This window comes from Buteo buteo, chromosome 20 (genome assembly GCF_964188355.1).
Source record: "Buteo buteo chromosome 20, bButBut1.hap1.1, whole genome shotgun sequence".
NCBI lineage: Eukaryota > Metazoa > Chordata > Aves > Accipitriformes > Accipitridae > Buteo > Buteo buteo.
In genome coordinates this window covers 3805676-3825325 of record NC_134190.1, presented here as the reverse complement: position 1 = coordinate 3825325, position 19650 = coordinate 3805676, and the positions used below count along the sequence as shown (strand labels likewise).

At 36.7% G+C, this 19650-nt stretch overlaps 1 protein-coding gene across 2 annotated transcripts in view; it reads left to right on the top strand.

The window, feature by feature from the left end:
• Nucleotides 1-19650, top strand: part of ATP9B (ATPase phospholipid transporting 9B (putative)) — a 170714-nt gene that overhangs the window by 42894 nt on the left and 108170 nt on the right. For both annotated transcript variants that reach the window (XM_075052402.1, XM_075052403.1), the window contains exons 6-7: nucleotides 1324-1382; nucleotides 9393-9444. In XM_075052402.1, coding sequence (XP_074908503.1) covers nucleotides 1324-1382; nucleotides 9393-9444 — 111 coding nt within the window. The remainder of the gene's footprint in view (nucleotides 1-1323; nucleotides 1383-9392; nucleotides 9445-19650) is intronic.

Here is a 19650-nt window from a genome sequence, read left to right as displayed (position 1 = left end):
CTCAGGGATTTGGAACCTAGCTTAGTTTTTGTTTTATACTTCATATAACTTTGAGAGATTGATAGAATGTGCATTGGCAAACCTACTATTCATAATACTTTTGATTAAACTCCAAACTGATTGCTGCTCATCCTGTGCTTTTGTGGGTCTGCTGTTCTACTTTGTTGAGTCTGATTTTTATTTAGAACCCTAGCACCTTACCATGTTTTGACATACTTTTCATCTGATAGCTGCTGATCAGATACCTGCTGCTTGGTATCATGGTAGTGTTTCTGATGGGGAAAAGATATTTCATATGGGTGTGTGTTTCAGCTCATCAGGCTGTGTAAATATGTATGTGTGTATATCCTGAGTTAACAGGTTCTGAATTTATCACCTGTTATATCTTGGAAGAGGATATCCATATGTCATGACCTGTCTACAAGTTGGGGGGGGGGGGGGGTTGGTTGTTTTTAACCCAGGGAAGCAACTTTTTCTGGAATTGTAGCAAGGACCTGGGACTGGGACTCCTGAATTCTAATGAGATCAACAATAACTCATTTTGGGCAGTAACTTAACCTCTCTGTCTCAGTTTTTCAGTCCATCAAATAAGAATGTTAAAACTTAACAGTCTTACAAATATTAATACCCTACAGAACATACAGAAATCAAATTGGTACATGTGCTGTGTATAAGTTTGAATGAGTTGTTCACAGCAGTTACTGAATGGGCAGCTCTAGAGAACGAAAAACCTCTGTTTCAGCTTTTGATATTTTACTTTTCTAAAATGAAATCTTCAGGCATGTCTTCTCACTTTAGAGAGACTTATGTCTTTTCCACTATAATTGCCAAGAAGTGTCAGACAGTGCCAATTATATCAGTAAGTTTAGCGGCCAAGCAAAGCTACCTGTTGGTAACTGGGCTGTGACTGACAACTCATGTGTGTGAGAATGCTCCATGACTGTAAGCCTAACAACTCTTGACTTGTCAGAAATAGAAGTGCTGTCCAGTAGGAGATGTGAAAGACTCCTTTTTCCAATTTTACAACTCTGTTATTGATAATATAGATCAGACTTGAGCATCTTCCATACATAACTTCTTTTCCTCTAATACTTCTACAATAGCTAACTAGTTACAAAACTAGACTCTTTTAACCAGTTAATTATTTATTCAAACAGATGAAATCTCATTATTATGTGTTCCTTAGAGATCCATTTTGTATAAATTGTAACATTTTCACCAAACAATAACATCTTTAAGTATAACTTTCATTCTGGGATTTATATTCTTGTGACTCTCTATTAATGTCTGCCTAAGTTGATTACATTTCTTCTTCTTTTTAAGGTAAAGTGCAAGTTAAGAGTTCAGACATACAAGTTGGAGACCTCATCATAGTGGAAAAGGTTGATACTTTTTAAATATATTTTAGAGACTAAAGATTATTAACGTGCTAATTACCTTCTGAAGAAAAGTATATCGAGGTACTTATCTGTGAAGTACTAACTAGCTAGTATTCAAGTCTTATTTGAGAATCTTCAAGGAAGTCTATTTTTTGATTAATTATAAGACTAATTGAATGTAAGCATTTATATTTCATGAGTTGGTATATGCTTAAATTTATCTAGTGAAGGGAATACAATTACTGATTTAAATTATCTGGCTTGTGCTGTGGTGAATGTTCTAAGCTGTCTGATAACTGATACCTTCCTTCTGATGCTCAAATCAGTGTTTTTCTGTGTCTGAAGCCTTCAAGGACAAGTTTTATTTGTATAGATAAATATGTTTATATTATATAATTATAATAATGTATATAATGTTATATATATATATACTTAAATAATATAAAAGTTTATATATTTTCAAAAAGGAGAAAAAGCTTTCCAGTTTGGTTGCAAATGGTGGGTGAGAGCTGTGAACATTTTTCCCTCTATGTTAGTATACTAGTAAAGACAGTGTTACTTATTTCAGTTGGCTTTCTGGGGTACTAAGAAATTATTGTGACCTTGAAAGTCAACTTAATTTTCTTGTCAGAGGAAACTCTTTTTACTTAAGCTCATTCTGGAAAGGTGACTCACTTTCTGGGTACCAGCAAGTGATTCCCATCACAGTTTGTATTAGAAAGTTAATCCATGGAGATGCTAGATGGAGGCATCTCAAGTTGAAGTTTGTAACTACAGCTTTGTTTGAAGTGTTGTATGGCAAGTTGCAGCTTGGCAGAAAAATCCTTGGTGGAACCTAGTCAGTGACTAGACTTTCCTAAACTTCTTGGTGTTTTTTTTATTCCTACTTAGTGGAGTTAATTATTTCTGATAAAGGAAAATCCTTCAGCAAATATGCCCTTCTGATATATTTTGTGCTTTCTTACTTGTTAACACCTCTCCTTTTGCTTGGAGAATCTGGAGAACTCATAAACTGTTAGTGGATAGAGATTATTTTCTTTTATCTAGTCATGTATAAGAAACCCTTCTGTTTGTTTTGGAAACCTTCTGTTTCCTTCCTTTCTGTTTCTTCTATAGTCTAAAGAAAGAACAATACACCCAAGTTTCACTCGGTTTGCTGCTCTCAGCAGTTTATTCTATTTCTTGCTTTTTTTTTTTTCTTTCTTTCTTTTGTCAGCTCTCTGTACCTGATATCTTTTGGGGCCTGTCTGAGCAGTATATACTAGTGTAGACAAGATTAGCACTAATGCGTCTGGCCTTTACATCTCTTTTGCCTTACACCTTGCTATCTTAGAGTGCAGGTGGAGTGAGCTTGCAGCTGCTCACTTTTGCCTGTTCCAGATCTTCTAGGAGACTGAGATATTTGCTTTGATTTTTATTAGGAAACTTTTTAGGACTGCCTTAATCTCTAAACCTGGAGTTCATTATTATAGAGCGTAGGGAAGACTCTAGTGGCTACATAGGTAATCTGCCTTCCCTGAAATTTACTGAGGTCCATCAGTCTGTTGAATTATGGTAGAATTTGGAAAACGGGAATTACTTTGGGGATCAGTCTGTCTTGTATGAGGTAGGTCATTAGCATCTATTTCAGCATTATTGGCAGCAGCTTACAGATCATATGTTGTGAGTACTTGAAATTTCTAATGAAAAAAATGTGTAAGGATTTAGGGAAATGAGTAGAGTTCTTTCTGATGAAGATTTTACTCAGGTATCTCAGTGAGATGCATATAATTGTTTCAATGTTGTATTTCAGCTTCAAACTCCGTCCTGCCCCAGCAGAGCTTTTTTCATTTTAGCCTAGCTGGGGATGCCGTCAGACTAATGAAATTAAATGTTTTCTGGTTCTGTTGAGAAGTGTATTTTGTTGGAGCAAGCAGTTTTCAATTTCAGAGTATGACTCTTAAGCCAAAGAACCAGTCGGGAGTGAAATGTTCAATTGCTCACTCTAATGGCAAAGGAAAAAGTTAACATTGTATTTGACTGGAAGATGCATCAACAGCATTTCTGCAGTGAAATTAATGACTCATTTGAGCTGAAGATCCATATGTTAACTAGTGACTGCATCACAAAGACTAACAACTTAAGTGAAAGGCTTCTCTATATTTAAACCTTGAATATCCTCTGATTATTGTCTTTTTTTAAAAAAAATAATTTCAGAGCAGCTCTAAGTGACTGCAATGTGCTTAAAAGAGTTTAGTTCCAAGTAATTTATCTATTGTTTCAACTGAAAATTTTGTAATGCACTGGTACTAGGGCAGGAAGAAGCCTGAATAGAAGAAAATATTGCCCGTTTTTAAAAACTAAAAGGCATTTGTATGTTAGCTGAAAAACCATCCCCTGCCTTGAACAGACGCGCTACCTCCTAGATGTTCTCCTTGGCTTTTGTTAAGATACATTTTTAGTTTCCAGTAGGAGCACAGGTGTGCATACTGTTCCTAAATAAGACAATTGAAGGGATGATGTGATGAGTTCAGATAGCTTATTGACAGTTTGGAAAAGATTTTGGAGACGTGAAGAGGGCATAAAACTTAATAACACATTTAGTTAATAATTGATTAACACATTTACTTAATAACATTTAATAATAACAACACAATAGTATTTTAAGACATGTGGAACAGTAATGCTTTATCTTAAAACTTTGAGAGCTTTTCTTGGAGCTGTAAAGGGACACAATTGTTTTTTCTTAATCTCAGGTGTAAAGTGAAATTAATCCAGTATTTATAAGGATTGCAGTTAATGCTAGCATGCAGTATTGCACAGCATGCAGATGTAAGACGACAACTGGGAAATACCTCTTCTGTTTATAACTCGGAAGCAAGCAGGAATATTTTAGTCAATGAGAAAACTACATGGTTCATTACATGAATGGAGAAGAAGGTATGGTAAATGCAAAATTCTGAGGGTCTGTAGCTATAGGTGATTGTAGGGGAATTGGAAGACTGACTAGGGAGCTGGAGAAGCTTATGTAAATAACAATTCCATGATAATAACATGAGGAAAATGAAAAAGTACTTTGAAAGCTGTTAGAAATGGTATTTTTCAAGCAAATATTGTAGCCTGTGTTGCAGGGAATTATAGGTATGTTTGTGGGTTTTCTTGTTTTCCAACCTGGCTAGTATTCCTGGATGGCATGGAGTCAGCCATGGGAACCCAGAAGCTGAGAGGGTGCTTACCTTGTGTTGACCGTTGGCTTGCTGTAGTTAGAGCTCTAGGAATGAATCTGTAAGTCTGCAGCATAGACAAACACTGAGAGGAATGGAAGCCCTCCTTTCCTGGAGCTCTAATTCTGCCCAGACTTAAGCAAAACAATGTATTCAAGTCATTTTCATGACTTATATATTCAAATTTCAGTATATATCAATAAACATTTCTAGCTTCATCTCCATGGTAATTGAGATTACATAGTTTCTTCATGGGTTTCTGAATGCTTAAAGTTGTATGTGTTGTCATTTTAACTTGTTCCACTTTGATAAATATGACATGAGAGGGCTAACATGATTGACATATTGCTGCTGTTTATCTGTGACAATGTACAACAGAACTTAATTTTCTCCATAATGAGGTGTTAAAGATTTTTGTAGCATACTTGCCATCTGTTTCTGTGTAGTCACTCTTTTATAGTGAGTAGGTACATCTTTGCAGGGGGATCTTTGCTCTCCAGCATCAGCAGTAATGGTGAAAATGTTTTTTGGTGTCTACTGCTCCTGCAGTACCTTTCTGCCCACTTCCAAAATACGGAAAACCTAATGAAAAACAAGATGTCAGTCTTAAATACTGTTGTGGTTTTGGTTTGGGGTTTTTTCCTGAGGGAGAAAGTAAAGACAAGACAGTCTCTAGCCTTCCCTACATGGAAAGATACATTCAGATATGTTCATACAGAAAAGCTTACATTATTTTACAGGGAAGAGAAACAAGCAGCGAGAACACATTAAAAAGACATAAAATCAAGATGCATTTTTTTTCTATTAAAATGTGAAGATGATCACATGACTAATTTGATCGCAGTCTACAACTTCCTCACGGGTGGGGCAGTGCTGATCTCCTCTCTCTGGTGACCAGCGATAGGACACGAGGAAATGGAATGAAGCTGCGTCAGGGGAAGTTCAGGCTGGACATTAGGAAAAGGTTCTTCACTTGAGAAGGGCGGTCGGTCCCTGGAACAGGCTGCCCAGGGAAGTGGGGACGATGCTCTTAGTCATATGGTTTAGTTTTAGGTAATCCTGCGAGGAGCAGGGAGTTGGACTCGATGATCCTCATAGGTCCCTTCCAACTTGAGACGTTGTATGATTCTGCCTGATTTTGTCCAGCATAAAGACTTGAATCTTGGATAGCAAGTACCAGGTGAATGTTTCGTTTACTGAATGTGAAATGTTCTCTGTGGAAGGTAGTAATGATTTGTAAAAACCCAATACCTTATTTGGATTATTAGAACTTATATTTAATTCATTATTAAATCATTTGACTGTTATTTTTGCTAAATTCTTGGGTGTTGGTCAAGTGTTTTTGCTTGTTTACAAGTAACTGGAAGTTTGTAGGCATGAAGCCAGTAACCTGCAACTTGTGTAATGGATTTATATCAGAGCTGGCAGGGAAGCAGCAAAAATGTATAGCTAATCTATATGAAGACTGGATATCTGTTTAATTGTTATTGTCATTTAAGGAAAGATTTATTTAATTTTGAAGTTACATTTTCCCTTTCTTCTTTTTTTTCTTTCTTCTAATAGGTGCATAATAATATATATTAAGGTTAATGTTTTTTTTCCAAATCTGAGTATGAGATACTCCTAGTTGAATCTGCGCTTATGGCGGATAATAAATTTCACTACATGTTTAATTATTTTCCATCGTAAGGCAGGATTCCAAAAAATGCTATACTAGCTGCAGCTGTAGGTGAGCAGCATCTTCAAGGTGAATGCTGTTGACGTACAGACAAGTGCATGAATTTTTAACTTCGTGCTTTTACAAATAAATGGGTATTGCTGCAAATCAGGAAGTATCCATGCATGAAAATGTATAATTTTGAGGTATGAGGTGGGTTTTTTGCTAACAGCATAGGATTTTTAGGTAAGCCAGAACATGCATCTATTTTCTACTGCTTCCAAACTTGCTTGTTTTCCAAGCTTCTTGTTTGCTTGAGATAGTACCATCTCTGTAGCCCTTCATGACCCCTCTATACTGAACTTTCCATCAATAGAGAATACAGTTGTAGTTGCTTCCAGTCCCACTTCTGAATTGGTGTCCTTGAGAGTATGTTACAGGGAGTGGCAAGAGGTACCTGCCTCCCAGAGATTTAGAGAGTTTACATCACCATATTTTGAAAGCTGAGCCCATATAACACAGAATCTGGCAGTTGACTCTGACAGATCTACTCAGATCACACTATTCCAAATGGCACTGTTGTGGCTGCGCGCTGATCTCGGGAAGGTTTCTCTGGAGTAATGGAAAACTTTGCCTACGGTATCCAGGATGTTTTGTGGTCAGATAATATTGCTGTATGACCGTGGCTTCTCAAGAACAAAGACAAATGTTAGAGTATAGCATTATATATGAGAAAAAGCATCAGCTTCTTCAGTGGTGTTGTCTGGTGTAAATACACATTCTCCACTGAGTGAGACAATGTGAATTTTTTTCACTCTGAACTGATTTTTATGGATAGTCAGGAGTAGTATTTTGAAGGTCCCACACACTAAGCGTCATACAGAGCGGTGCTTAATTATTGACGGATGTATTTTGAGCTGTATTATTGGAAGGGACTATGAGTGTATGTACTTCTAAGATATTTCTTTGGACAGGCAGTGATGAAGGGGAAGTGCTGCCTTCAAAGAAGTAAAAAGTGGAGGAGGGTTAAAAATGGGAATCTACGTGTCTGGTTTCAAATCAAACCAGTTTGAGAATGCTGGGTTTCTTTCTGTTCATAACAGTGTTGTGTCCTTAAATGTTGGGATGGAGGACTGGCTTGACTCAAATGAACAAAAATACCCCTCTGTGTTGATTCTTCTAGGAGGTTTTTGAGAGTGTTTGATGATGCTGTGGTCTGGGCTATTGCCTAGATTCCTGTTGGGATAAATACTTTCAGAGCTGCTACGTGCTGTATGCACTTGAATTTCATGTAAAGATAATTTTGAACCCGTTACATTTTTCTTTGATAGTTACATCTTTGTAATGCCCCATAGAATTCATATCTTGCACTTTGATACAGTGAATCAAAGTATTGTGACTAGGATTACCCTTATAAAGTTTACAGGCAGGATTCTGTATGCTGCGTTCAGTATGTGAGATGTCCCATTGCTTAATGTCTTGAATTGAAGTTTCCAGGTTAGCTTGACCCCATCTTTATTGCTGTTTCTTCTGTATAAAACAACTAACCAGTTTTCAATAGCTGGTAGTTTATGCACAAAATAGAGCCACAGTTGAATTATTATTGCTGTATTAATTTTGCAGTTTGATTATAATTGAAGTGTGAAATGGGGAATAATTGTGTAGTTTTGAAATGCTCATATACTGAACATGCTGCTTAACTTTTTATGTTGAGTAAATTCAGTCAGGTTTTTAAGGCTGAAATCTGAGTTTCATGTATGCCATGTGGTGGGCTTTGTCAGCTACATTTATTTTCTTTTCCACTCAGACAGTTGAGCTCTTAAAAAAATAAAAGATGAGCCTTAGGTATGCAGTGGCTTTCAAGGCAATATCAACCAATTATAACAGGAAAACCTGAAATTTATTCTCAAATGGAGGTACTTTGTGAAAAATATTTGTGTGTTTTATCCTCTTAACAAGTAATCTGAAATGAATATTAAATATTTTTTAGTATGAAACTAGTAAAGCCATCGCTAATAATCCACTGAGATTTCTTAATTGGTTAAAGATAGTCTGTAAATTGAATGCAGATGAATCTTTGTGTTTAGCTTCAGTATCAAACAGTACAGCATGTGGCATACTGGACCTAAATTGGGACAGAAGAAACTGCAATTCAGTACAGTATCTTTTCTCATTGCTCTGTCCACTGTTCACTCTGGTCCCTGTCAGCTTAGTCTGTTGCTTTTTTCCTTTCCAGTCCTGTATCTCTTTCAGGTTTTGACATGTTGGTTAGTTTTACTTGCCCCAGTTTTTCACTCTTAAACCCTTTGCTGGCAATGTGTAACTGGTGCTGGTAGATAGATGCCTTGTGAACAAGCGGTGGGAGAGCTAAGGATTTGGATAGTCGTGTAGCAGATAGCGTGTGTGTGAGAGGGTGGTATTGTACAATTTGTTCAATCTGCGTAAGCTTTGATTGGCCTTTCTGTGGCCAAGAAAAAATGGAAAATGTCATTTGATACAGATAGTTCTGTGCTTGAAAGGGAAATGGCAGAACAGGTGTGCAGGTGCATCTGACTCTGCATATGGCTCTATCCCTTAGATACTGAGGAAGGAATTCTATTGATTTTTGTCTATGTAAAGGAGAGGTTTATAGGTATGTGAAATAGGAAATGCTGTTCCCTGACTTGTTTCCTCTGTCTATGTTTGTCTATGTTGGGAGAGAGGAGAGTACTCGGTATACGTAATGTTTGCAACTTGAGTGCCAAGACAGATGTTTTAAATTTCACTGGTTTTTTTCTATTATATATGCTAACCGAGTGTCAGAGTTTTGCTCAGTGAAATTATTTTTAAAGATATTTCAGTTAGATATTTATATTCTTGAACTATTGTTTTCAGTTAAGAAAATGTAAATCTCTTGTAGTTCTTCAGGTATTTATGATTCACTTATAAAGAGCATCTGAAAGGATTAGCTGTTGTTTGCGTATTGTATAATTTTTCGAAAATATTGATTTCTGAATTGCAAATGCTGAATGTAAAGTACTGTGAGAAATCCTATTTTAATTGAGTTTCAATCCAAGTGTGACCTTTTGGTGATAGATCTTACTGGACATTTGACTGGAATTCACTTTTTTTTTTTCCTACTTAAAAATATACCTTATTTCCCTCTCTCCTCAGAATCAACGAATCCCATCTGACATGGTGTTTCTCAGAACGTCGGAAAAAACTGGTATGTTTTGATAATTCAGATTGGTTACGTGATAAGTTTGTGGTTGCAGTAAAATTTTAGATTGTGCATTGTAGCCAATTTGAAGTGGTCAAATAGATTGATGGTAGGAGAGCTACCTTCGTCAGATTACTGGGAGAGGGTCCATGTGTGAGAAATACAGTATGCTGGGACTGTAAAACAGGAGAAATCTTACTGTGAACATAAGACCTTTGTAGATATGTTCCTCTGAATAGATGATTTTTATGAATTGTTATAACAAATGTTTAGGTAAAGCAAACATGAAGACTACTTTACATTTAAAAGACCGTACTTGTGTAATATGACTTGATAGTATTTTAAATTATTTTAATGATTATCTTGCAATACACATTTAAATGTCATCCGACTATTTCAGTTATTAAATTGAAAAGAACTGAAATTTGAACCTACTAATATGTTATTGAAATAATTTCTTTAAATATCTATCAGAGTAATCTAAAAACCTCAAATAATTGAATTTTTTTTATTTGGAAATAATACTGCCTTTTTGGTCAGTCAAAACAAACAAACCCAACAATCTTCTTGAGAGAGAGAAAGAAAAGTACTTCTTGTTAGCTCTGTTTCTCTTCCCATGGTGATAGGGGAGTACTCTTAATCTTTGAGAAACAAATATCTCCTCTATAGGAACCTTATAAATTATAGCTGGTTTGATTAAAGTTTAGAAATTGCTATTGGATGCTCCCCATATAACTCAAATGAGTTTCCCTCCTTTATATTACCATTTCTCTTCAGATCCTGAAGAACTGTCTGATATTTGTCAGGCACAACTAAATTCCACAAAGCTAATAGCTGTGATATTGATAAACCCTGTATTAGTGGCACTTGGTATTTCACTGTCGCACTGGAGTTCTATCATATATTTCAGATAAAAGGTGAAATTTGCAGAAAATGTTTGCAAGAGAAGACAAAAATATTTCTGATAGCCTACAGAACGCTATTAGAGCTATATATTTGCTAAAAGAAGAAGAAATGACTATATAGTTACTGTGTCTTGCTAATGACTTTCCAATGCTGATTAGATACACTAGATCATCTGTAACTGGTCTGGACTGACAAAGTTTCCTAATAGTCTGTATATAATCTCCACCTTGGTTAACCACCCTCTGGTTCAGATTACATGGACTTTTGTTTTTATTCCCTCCCACAGTAGCACATTTTATTAAAATGCATAATGCTTCTGACAACTCAAAGCTCTTGGATCCAGCACAATTATAAAAGGATTGACAATGTTTCCTTTGGGGGCTACTTGCAATGTCATATTTTCCTACTAACCCAAAAACTGTTCCAGCTGAAATCACAGCTCCTAGAAAAGTAGAAAGTAGGAGGACTTCTGCACCTGTAGAATTACTTTACACGTTGCATGCAAGTAGCCTAGTTTAAATGGTAGAAGGTCAATGTGTGCTGATTCAAGATTTTCCCAGCCTTTACTAGCTATGTTGGATTAGGTGTTACATATCTAGGCATTTGGAAGCAATCCACTCCAGCAGGGGTATGTATCACTTGTAATTTCTTTAAGTGATGTGTGCACAGTAGAAATGCACAGGGAACTCAGTATGTAATACTGTGCAGTGTTTGCTGTTACAGGAGCATCAAGAACTGTTTGTCGTGAGAGCTAGCTTGCTGTCCTTAATTAGGATCCTTGCAGCAGTTTACATGAGATGCATTGTCACTGCTGGAATAAACGAACAAGAACAAGATGAGACAGTTGCCTAGCTTGCAACAAAACAAGTTCTTAAGTTATGTATTTTGCATATCTGCACAATAGTGTGTTTTCCTCCCTGTTAATTCTTAAATTCCTGGATTCTGTTTGTGAGGTTATGAGACACTGTGTACTTTCCCTTTCCCGTAGTACTGTTAGTTGAAGGATGGGGCACAGGTATGTTGTCAATTAACAACACAGGCCAGAAATGCATCTGCACAGGATACCTGTGTCTTGATTGGGAAATATATAATAAATCTTGAAGGACCACAGTTAATATAAGTTAAACTATTTCTTTGTCAAGATATAGAAGGGGGGAGTAGAACAGGGTGAATCCCTATGTCAGAAATGTGTGAAGAAAAACATTTTTTGAAAGTAAAATTCATCAATTCTACTTCAGTGTTCTGTCTTCAAGTCTATTTCAGTCAGCTTTCTCAGAATGTCATAACTAAAATTTTCCTGTAAGAAGCTCCATTAATTTGCTATCTAGAAAATAAAGCTACTTTTTAAAAAAGTTTATCACGTTGTAACAATAGACTTTCCATAATTGATATTAAGAAAATGCTTGTGAGCACTTTGAAAGAGTTGTGTACCTACTATATAAATGTTATTTATAATGTAAAGTGACTAAAGAGTAAACAGAGTGAAATCTTCCCAGAATTCTGATACAAATTACTTTATATACACTTCTGCTACACGTGGAATGTGATTTTAAACATTGAAAATGCACTTTCTATAAGCATGCAACAGGTTAACTAGTTATATTGGTGTTGCACTTCTTTAAAAACAAACAAACAAAAAAAAAACACAAAAGAAAAAATCCCCTGAACTTCAAGCATATGGCAGTAATTGTTTTTTGACTAAAGAGTGAACACTTACATCTGTAATTGTTTCTTCCTAGATGTTGCAGTTTTGACTGATTTATGGTTTAATTTATAGTTGACACTAAGTACTTTGTAAAACACATTAGTTTTTGCATGGTTTTATGTTCTATATGTAATTTTATTTTATCTTCTGTGCAATAAAACAGTTTAACTATAACTTGTTACTATAAATCTATAAAGAGTAAAGTGAAGAGTTTGAACTAATCTTAAAATCCAGCCCATCCTGTAAGTTTCTTTTGGGGCAAGTTACTATTTTCCAACTTCAATATTTACACTACGTATTAATGTAGTCTGCAGCACTGCAATATCCTATATCTTCAGTCAAAAAAGAAGCAGTTTGAGTTATAAATGGGTAGTTTACAAAGTTCAGCCTAAAACTATTCTGGCTTTTTTTCATGTGAATGTGGTACCATGGAAGAAATGAGACAGTGGTGTGTGTGATTGTTTTTTCCCCTTCCACTTCCCACCCCGCCGCCTCGTCCCCCCCAATGCACTTTTAGGAATGTTGAGGTTTTTTAGGATACTTTTAACTCTACGTAGCAGAAGCTGAATTTCAGGGAATCAAGCTTATTTTGATAATACTGAATTCTTATTAGATTTTTTTTTTATATTTTACTTTATCAGATGCATTGTCTTTTAACTAGAATGATATCTTCATATAATCTGATATAATGACTTGATGTTAATTGTGTACATGTATCTATTAAGATTCCTATGGTTTTTTAATCGGACTTTGAGAATAGTTAGTCTAAAGACTAAGGTAGGTGGGTCTTTGTTTTGTTTTCATGTTTGACAGGCTGTAACATTGGTATTCCCCTCTTTCATAAATGGAGGCAGCTAGATGGCTGTTTGAGTTTAGAGTTAGGATTACTTCCCGGGGGGATGGACCAGGTGGAAATCACTCCTCAGATGTGAATTCTTCACTGCTGTCAGGCTCCCCATGTAACAGGGATTTCCACAAGATCTTCACTGGCTTCCAAAATAGTTTAAAAAAAAAAAAATAAAAATTATGAGCAAAAAACCTCTGGAATAATATGTTGTTTTTATATATATTTTAAAAGGGAGGGGGGGAAGGTAAAGGCTGAATCTTATTTTTGCTCATTACATATGGCAGAGATGACAAGGAATTTGGAAGATTTGTCCCATTTATCAGCCTTCCACCAGATTAAAGGAAATGTTCATGCTGAGCCAGCTCCAAAAGATGGTTTAAAGGTTATTTTCATTTGGTGCATAAGCAGGCATCGTGCCAAAAACAACTGACTACCTTAGAAAGCTGTTACACAAATGTAGGCAAGTTCTGTATTACACCAACAGAAAGCTCCCTTATTGAAATTAAACTAGATCCTAAGGGGACTTTAACATAGTTTTCGGGTTCTTTTTTAAATTGCTTGGCATGTTCTCTACATTTTATTTGTCTATATGCCATCTCAATCATAGATCAAAAGCTAGACAGGGCATTCCAGACATCATTGTATAACTTTATAATTGTCCACAGGAACTGTCAACTGATGCAGCTGTTAATGACTTCGGCATTATGGGAGTATTATCAAAGATGCTATGTTTGTAAAAGACAGAAGACGAATTTCAAAGATAAACTCCTTCCTTCTCTGAGCTAAAATCCTTGTCCTCCACCTGAGGTGTTGTGCCTTGTGTTGGGACCTGGGGTGTTGTGCCTTGGATCAGTGACCAGCTTCTGATCCAGGCCAGGTATTCCTATGCTAACACACAAACGTGTTCTGACATGAACTGGAACTGGTCCTTCATGAAAATCTGGTGCATGTCTTTATAAGACTTGGTATCTCTGGAATATTTGTGCTCAGTTAGCTTTCAAATGTGAAATTCTGAGAGGAACACAAATTTGATAGGGTGGCTACAGTGTTAAAAAAGAATGAAGCTTAATTGTTTTTTTTTCCTTCAAACTTTTCATTTACCCACCTTCAGTAACCTCAGATTCTTGTTATTCATGGGGCAAAAGCTGGCATATGTAGTGGCTGGTTCTGAGCTAAGCATATGTGATTTTTGCTATCAATTTTTGCTAGGTCCTAAAACAGATGACTGCTGGAGCTAGCAGCTTGGCTTTTCTCTTGTTCATGTGGCTCTTTCATCCTTTCATTTTTTACAAAAATTCAAGGAACTTCATATCCTCGAGATCTTTGGACTGCCATACTTGGTTGAAATTGTTGATTGAAATTTTCCACAAGTTGAAAGTTACTGGGAGGAAGATGGCATAGCAGTATAGTATTTCATATGGAAGTAGGGCTGAACAGGCTATTTGCTAAAGCCTCTGCAGCTGGAAGAGCCAAGGGATAACTACCTGTTGGGCTTGTGACATGCTCCATAGGCGCTAGGACTATGAAGAATTGTTTGTATTCTGTACTACTGCTATTTAGGCCTATGACAGACTAATCACAACAGTGTTATGGTACTGCATTTTGTTAGTAGCTTTTTAGGAGGAGGAGAACTGTTTAATCTTAGTTAAACCCTTCTTTTTGTTCCTGAGGTCCCCCTTCTCACAGATAATGCTTTGTGATGGTATGAAAAGTAGAGCTCAGTTTTCTCTTCAGCCTTTTCTGGTAGAAACTGAACTTCTAGAGGGTAAAGTGAAAGTGCTTTTACTGGTCTACTTCAACTTTACTGACTATGATATTTGAACCTTGTACATCTGTCTTTTGCACGGAGTTAGAGTTTTTGGCAGACACTTGATTCTATGTAGAGTAACAGCCACTGCTTCTGGAAAAAAGTAGTTTTCTCAAGAGACAGAGTACTGCATTAAGATATTCCTCTTCTAACAAACTTGTAAAAGCTTGCAAAAACTGTAAAGGTAGAAGTCTAGTAAAATGAAGTGCACAAATGCATTTTAATACATCAGCTGCTGGAGATTTCTCAGCAGCTACCAAATGGCAAAAGATTTTTTTTTTTATTGTTACAGGTGATACTCTAGAGAGAGCAACTCCCACTGGCTGATCAGTTCCACTGCTCTCAAGCATGTTGTCATGCACAAATCATCATCATAAAATAATTTTATTATTGTATGTCTTTAAATCCAGTATACAGGAATTTACTGGTGTGGACATTGCAAAATACTGTATGTCTACCAGTACAGCTGTGCAATGGAAGCAACAGGGAAATGGGAGATAATTTACAAATCCTCACAATCCTTTGATTGTGAAAAACCTTTAATTCCTTGTAAGGTAATGCTAGTTGCACAGTTGTTACATCTGGTATTTTTCAGGCCTGCATTACATTGTTTTGGTCTTACCATCTAAAGTAGTCACATAGGTATCTCGGAATCACAGAGTAGCTGTGGTTGGAAGGGATCTCCAGATATCATCTGGTCCAACACCGCTGCTCAAGCAGGGCCACGTAGAGCTGGTTGCCCAAGATCACGTCCAGATGGCTTTTGAATATCTCCAAGGAGGGAAATTCCACAGCCTCTCTGGGCAAACTGTGCCAGTGCACAGTAATCCTCACAGTTACAAAATTATAAATCTCATTTCCTCGTGTTCAGAGGGAACCTCCTGTGTTCCAGTTTGTGCCCATTGCCTCTGGTCCTGTCTCTGGCACCTCTGAAAAGAGTCTGGCTCCAGCCTCTTTGCACCCTCCCTCCAGGTATTTATAGACACTGATAGGATCCTCCCTGAGCCTTGTCTTCTCCAGGCTGAGCAGTCCCAGCTCCTCATATGTGAGATGCTCCAGTCCATCACCTTCCTGGCCCTCTGGACCTTCTCCAGTATGCCCATATCACTCTTGTACTGGGGAGCCCAGAACTGGACGCAGGACTCCGGCTGCGACCTCACCAGTGCTGAGCAGAGGGGAAGGATCACTTCCCTCGACCTGCTGGCAATAGGTTGCCTAATGCAGCCCAGGATCCCAGTAGCCTTCTCTGCTGCAAGGGCACGTTGCTGGCTCATGTTCAACCTGGTGTCCACCAGGATCCCCAGGTCCTTTTCTGCCAAGCTCTTTTCCAGCTGGGTGGCCCCCAGCATATACTGGTGGGGTGGGTTGTTCCTCGCCTGGTGCAGGACTTTGCACCGTTTCTTGTTGAACTTTGAGGTTCTTGTCAGCCTGTTCCTCCAGCCTGTCGAGGTCCCTCTGGACATCCCCCGTTCCATAGATCAGTTTCTTGAATTTCACTTACAAAAATCCTTAAAAATGGTATATTTACTCAGGCATAAATTACTAGTCGCAAACATGTTTATATTTTTCAGAATTGTAACAAAAAGAGCAATCTCATTTGTATTAAAATTTGTAGTTAAATGTTTTCAGGATTCTTCGCTTGTAATTATGTTAACAACAATATGAGAAAAATGTGGGAATAAAACAGGAAAATAATTTTTCTTTTGAGGCTTTGTAGCAGTTCATTTCTGTAGCAATATAACTGTCTCAGATGTTACTTTTTTAATTTTAACCATTTTACTGGCATAAACTATGTAATGCAAGTGCAGGCTAAGTCATCATTCATATAGTTTGATTTGCTGTTGGAAGGAGCTCTGAGTAAACTAGTAAATGCTTACTGCAGAGTCTATCTTCTCCAAAAAAGTCCACTAATAAAAGAAAAGAGTTATTTTGAAAACAATGAATTCTGAAGCATTTCTCCACAGAAAGAGAGCATTGTGCTGGCAAGTATGTTTTACTTGTTTGAAAGGTCTGGTTTTGTAGATCTGAAAATGCAAGTATTAGTAGAACATTTGTGACTTAATATGAAACCCTAAACTCACTGCAAGTAAAAATATAATAAAGGTGATGCAAGTAGTATCTATTTATTCTGGACAGTTAGGAGCAAGTGTTCTACAAACAACTTAATTGTCTGGGCCCCAGCCTGTTCTGGAACTTCAGATATTTGAAAATCAAACTAGAGGAAAAAATGTCAGTCTGGAATTCAATTGTGCAACTGATGTCACTTTTTATCTCTTTATAAAACCAACTACTGCAGAATAATAAGGCTGAAGGAGTTGCATTTGTCACATATTCTGGAATTTGCTATTATGTTTAGAAAACAAGCGTTATAAAACCTACCTGTCTGGGAACTAAAATGCTTTGAAAATCTATTGCTATAGAGAATGATAAATGACTAGAGTTAAGTTTTGCACATACGGCCAGATAAAAGTTTATCTTCAGGGCATGAGTAGCTGCCAACAATCTGTCCAAACTACTTTAATCTGTTTCTATACTTCAGTTCCTATTCCTTTTTTAACATTTGATTTAACTCAGGCTTGAAATGTTTTGGTATCTACTTCAAGCTCCTGAGTAATACTGATTCTGTGTGATCAGCTACTTATTTAAGATATAGTCAGATAGTATGAGTGTTATGTGGTGGAAGGAGGAGGTCTCATCAGGTATTAAGATCCTTGTAATATTACTCTCTCTATATTATTGATGTAAAATTACACAGTAAAATGTTATTAGAAGACATGATCAAATATTTCATTCCGTAATTATTTTATTTTCTGTGCATACTTGGGTGACTAGCACAATACATGTTTCATTAGATTTGCAGCAAAATAAGCAGTAGCAAAGAAATATTTTACTATTTATTCTTAGTATTAAAAAAAATATAGTAAGAGTTGGAAAAGTTGATCTGTAAAGAGGCTGTGTATTGTGTTAGACAAAAATTTGCCTCTTCCCGCTCTCCAGTGATAATGCATTTCCCCAGAATATCAGGGCATTTGGTGGCTTGGCTGGAGTAGCAGTCTGAATATCTTGAAATCCCAAACAATTCCCCCAATTTGGGGGAACAGCTTAGAAAAGCTGAAAGTGAGAATCATCAAAGTGGGTCTCGGAGGCAGAGCAAATCAGGCAAACAAACTATATGTATATTTATAACTGTGGATATGTTGTCAAAAGCTTTGAAAATAAAAGACAAATTACTCTTGCAGAAGTGAGGTTCAAGAATTCCTCGCATAGAAGCAGTTTAGAATGTTTCCTATAAAGTATCTGTTCATGAGATTGATGCCATGCGTTACGGTTTTTTGAAGATACTGTCACCTTTTTTTCTTCTGTTAGATATTTTTTAATTGTGGGTTTTTTTTTATTTTCTTACCTGAAGGCTTTACTAGGCAAGTTTTTAACAATAACTTGATAATTCTTTGAAATTATTGGAAAACCTCTCTTGGTGGTCCTCATCTTTATTATGAAAAGGAATTTCTGCACAGCCTATAAAGTTCTGATTATTCAGTCTAATGAGGAGTGATCTTGCAGTAGTTTTAAAGTTGTCTCACTAAAAATTTAGAAATGACCCTCAAATCAATCTTAATGTTGTACTCATAAGGAAAGGATGGCTTGCATACGTTAGTCTGATTCTGACTTTCTTATGGGCCTTGAGGTGTGTGGCTGGCTGGAGTAGGAATGGAAGCTTGTGTAGACTTGAACTACCTTAGTCTAGCAGCTCTCTTCCCAGTGGCAGAAAACCTAACGCGGAGCAACCTGCCTGGTAAGGAGTACGCAGTTGAGGGCGGCACTGGGTTCTCCATAAAAGTGTTATGGCCCATCTTGCCATGCTGTCATTGCTCTTGGTACATATGAAAGGTAAATGAAATTTAGCTCAAATATTTAATTTCTTCAGTTACAGTTCTGATTGCAGGTGTCCATGTAGCTTTACGCAGCCTTCCTCTGTCTGTCAAGTAAAAAGAAATTGGAAAAAAAAAAGAAATCCTCTGCTCTTTTGCTGTAATGAAGTCCAGTGATAAATCTTTGCAGCTAGGTTTGTTGTTTCTTCCCAGGCTCCTGTCTGGTAAAGGAGAGTGTACTTTTCCCTGCTAAATTTTTAACCAAAGATTTATCCTCTTGTTTTTTCACATGTCTATTGTAATCAGATGGCTTTGTCAACTCCTTTGACTTGTACTTTTCTGTGTTTAAGCTTTATGAGATACAAAGGCTTTGATTCCTGCTTGTCCTAATTTAGTTAATGGTATGTCCTTCAAGTTGATTACTGTGGCTGCTGCTAAAATCTTTGAGACTAAGCGTGCTTTCAGTGGATTCTGGGTTATTTGGCCATACGCTTTTCTCGGCATCCTCTGTTTGCTTATGAGCTCTGCTTTCATCAAGAGAGAAAATGCTCCTTAAGTCAGCTACAAGCATGCTTCTTTGAGGTATATATGCATATGTATTTTTTGTATTATTGGTCTTTAGAAATACGTAAGTGCATGAGGGAGGTTGATGGGGAGAGCGAATTCTGCTGTGCTGTCAGAGCTCTCAAATCATGGAGCCTGTTCAGTCAATATTCTTAAAATACTTTGAATGTTTTGAACCTTTACTTGTGGCATCAATGTTAATGTGTGCTTTGCATGAGGATCAGAAAACTGGTTGAACTGATTTTGATATTTCTACTGAAATTTAAGCCAAAAAAGAAGGAAAGTTAGTTAAAAAGTCCTAATTCCATTTCTGTTATAATAGGCAGCAATTTAATGATTGTCCTGTATAATATAAGTATTGCATATCTGACTGTACATCGTAAGAAGGATCCTGTTGAATCTTTAAGCAAACATGCAGTACTTGCACTTAGAATAATTCTCATAATACATTTTAATTAAGAACCAACTTTCCAGAATGTTTTCCTGTGAGGGCCAAACGAGCACTGTGTGTTAA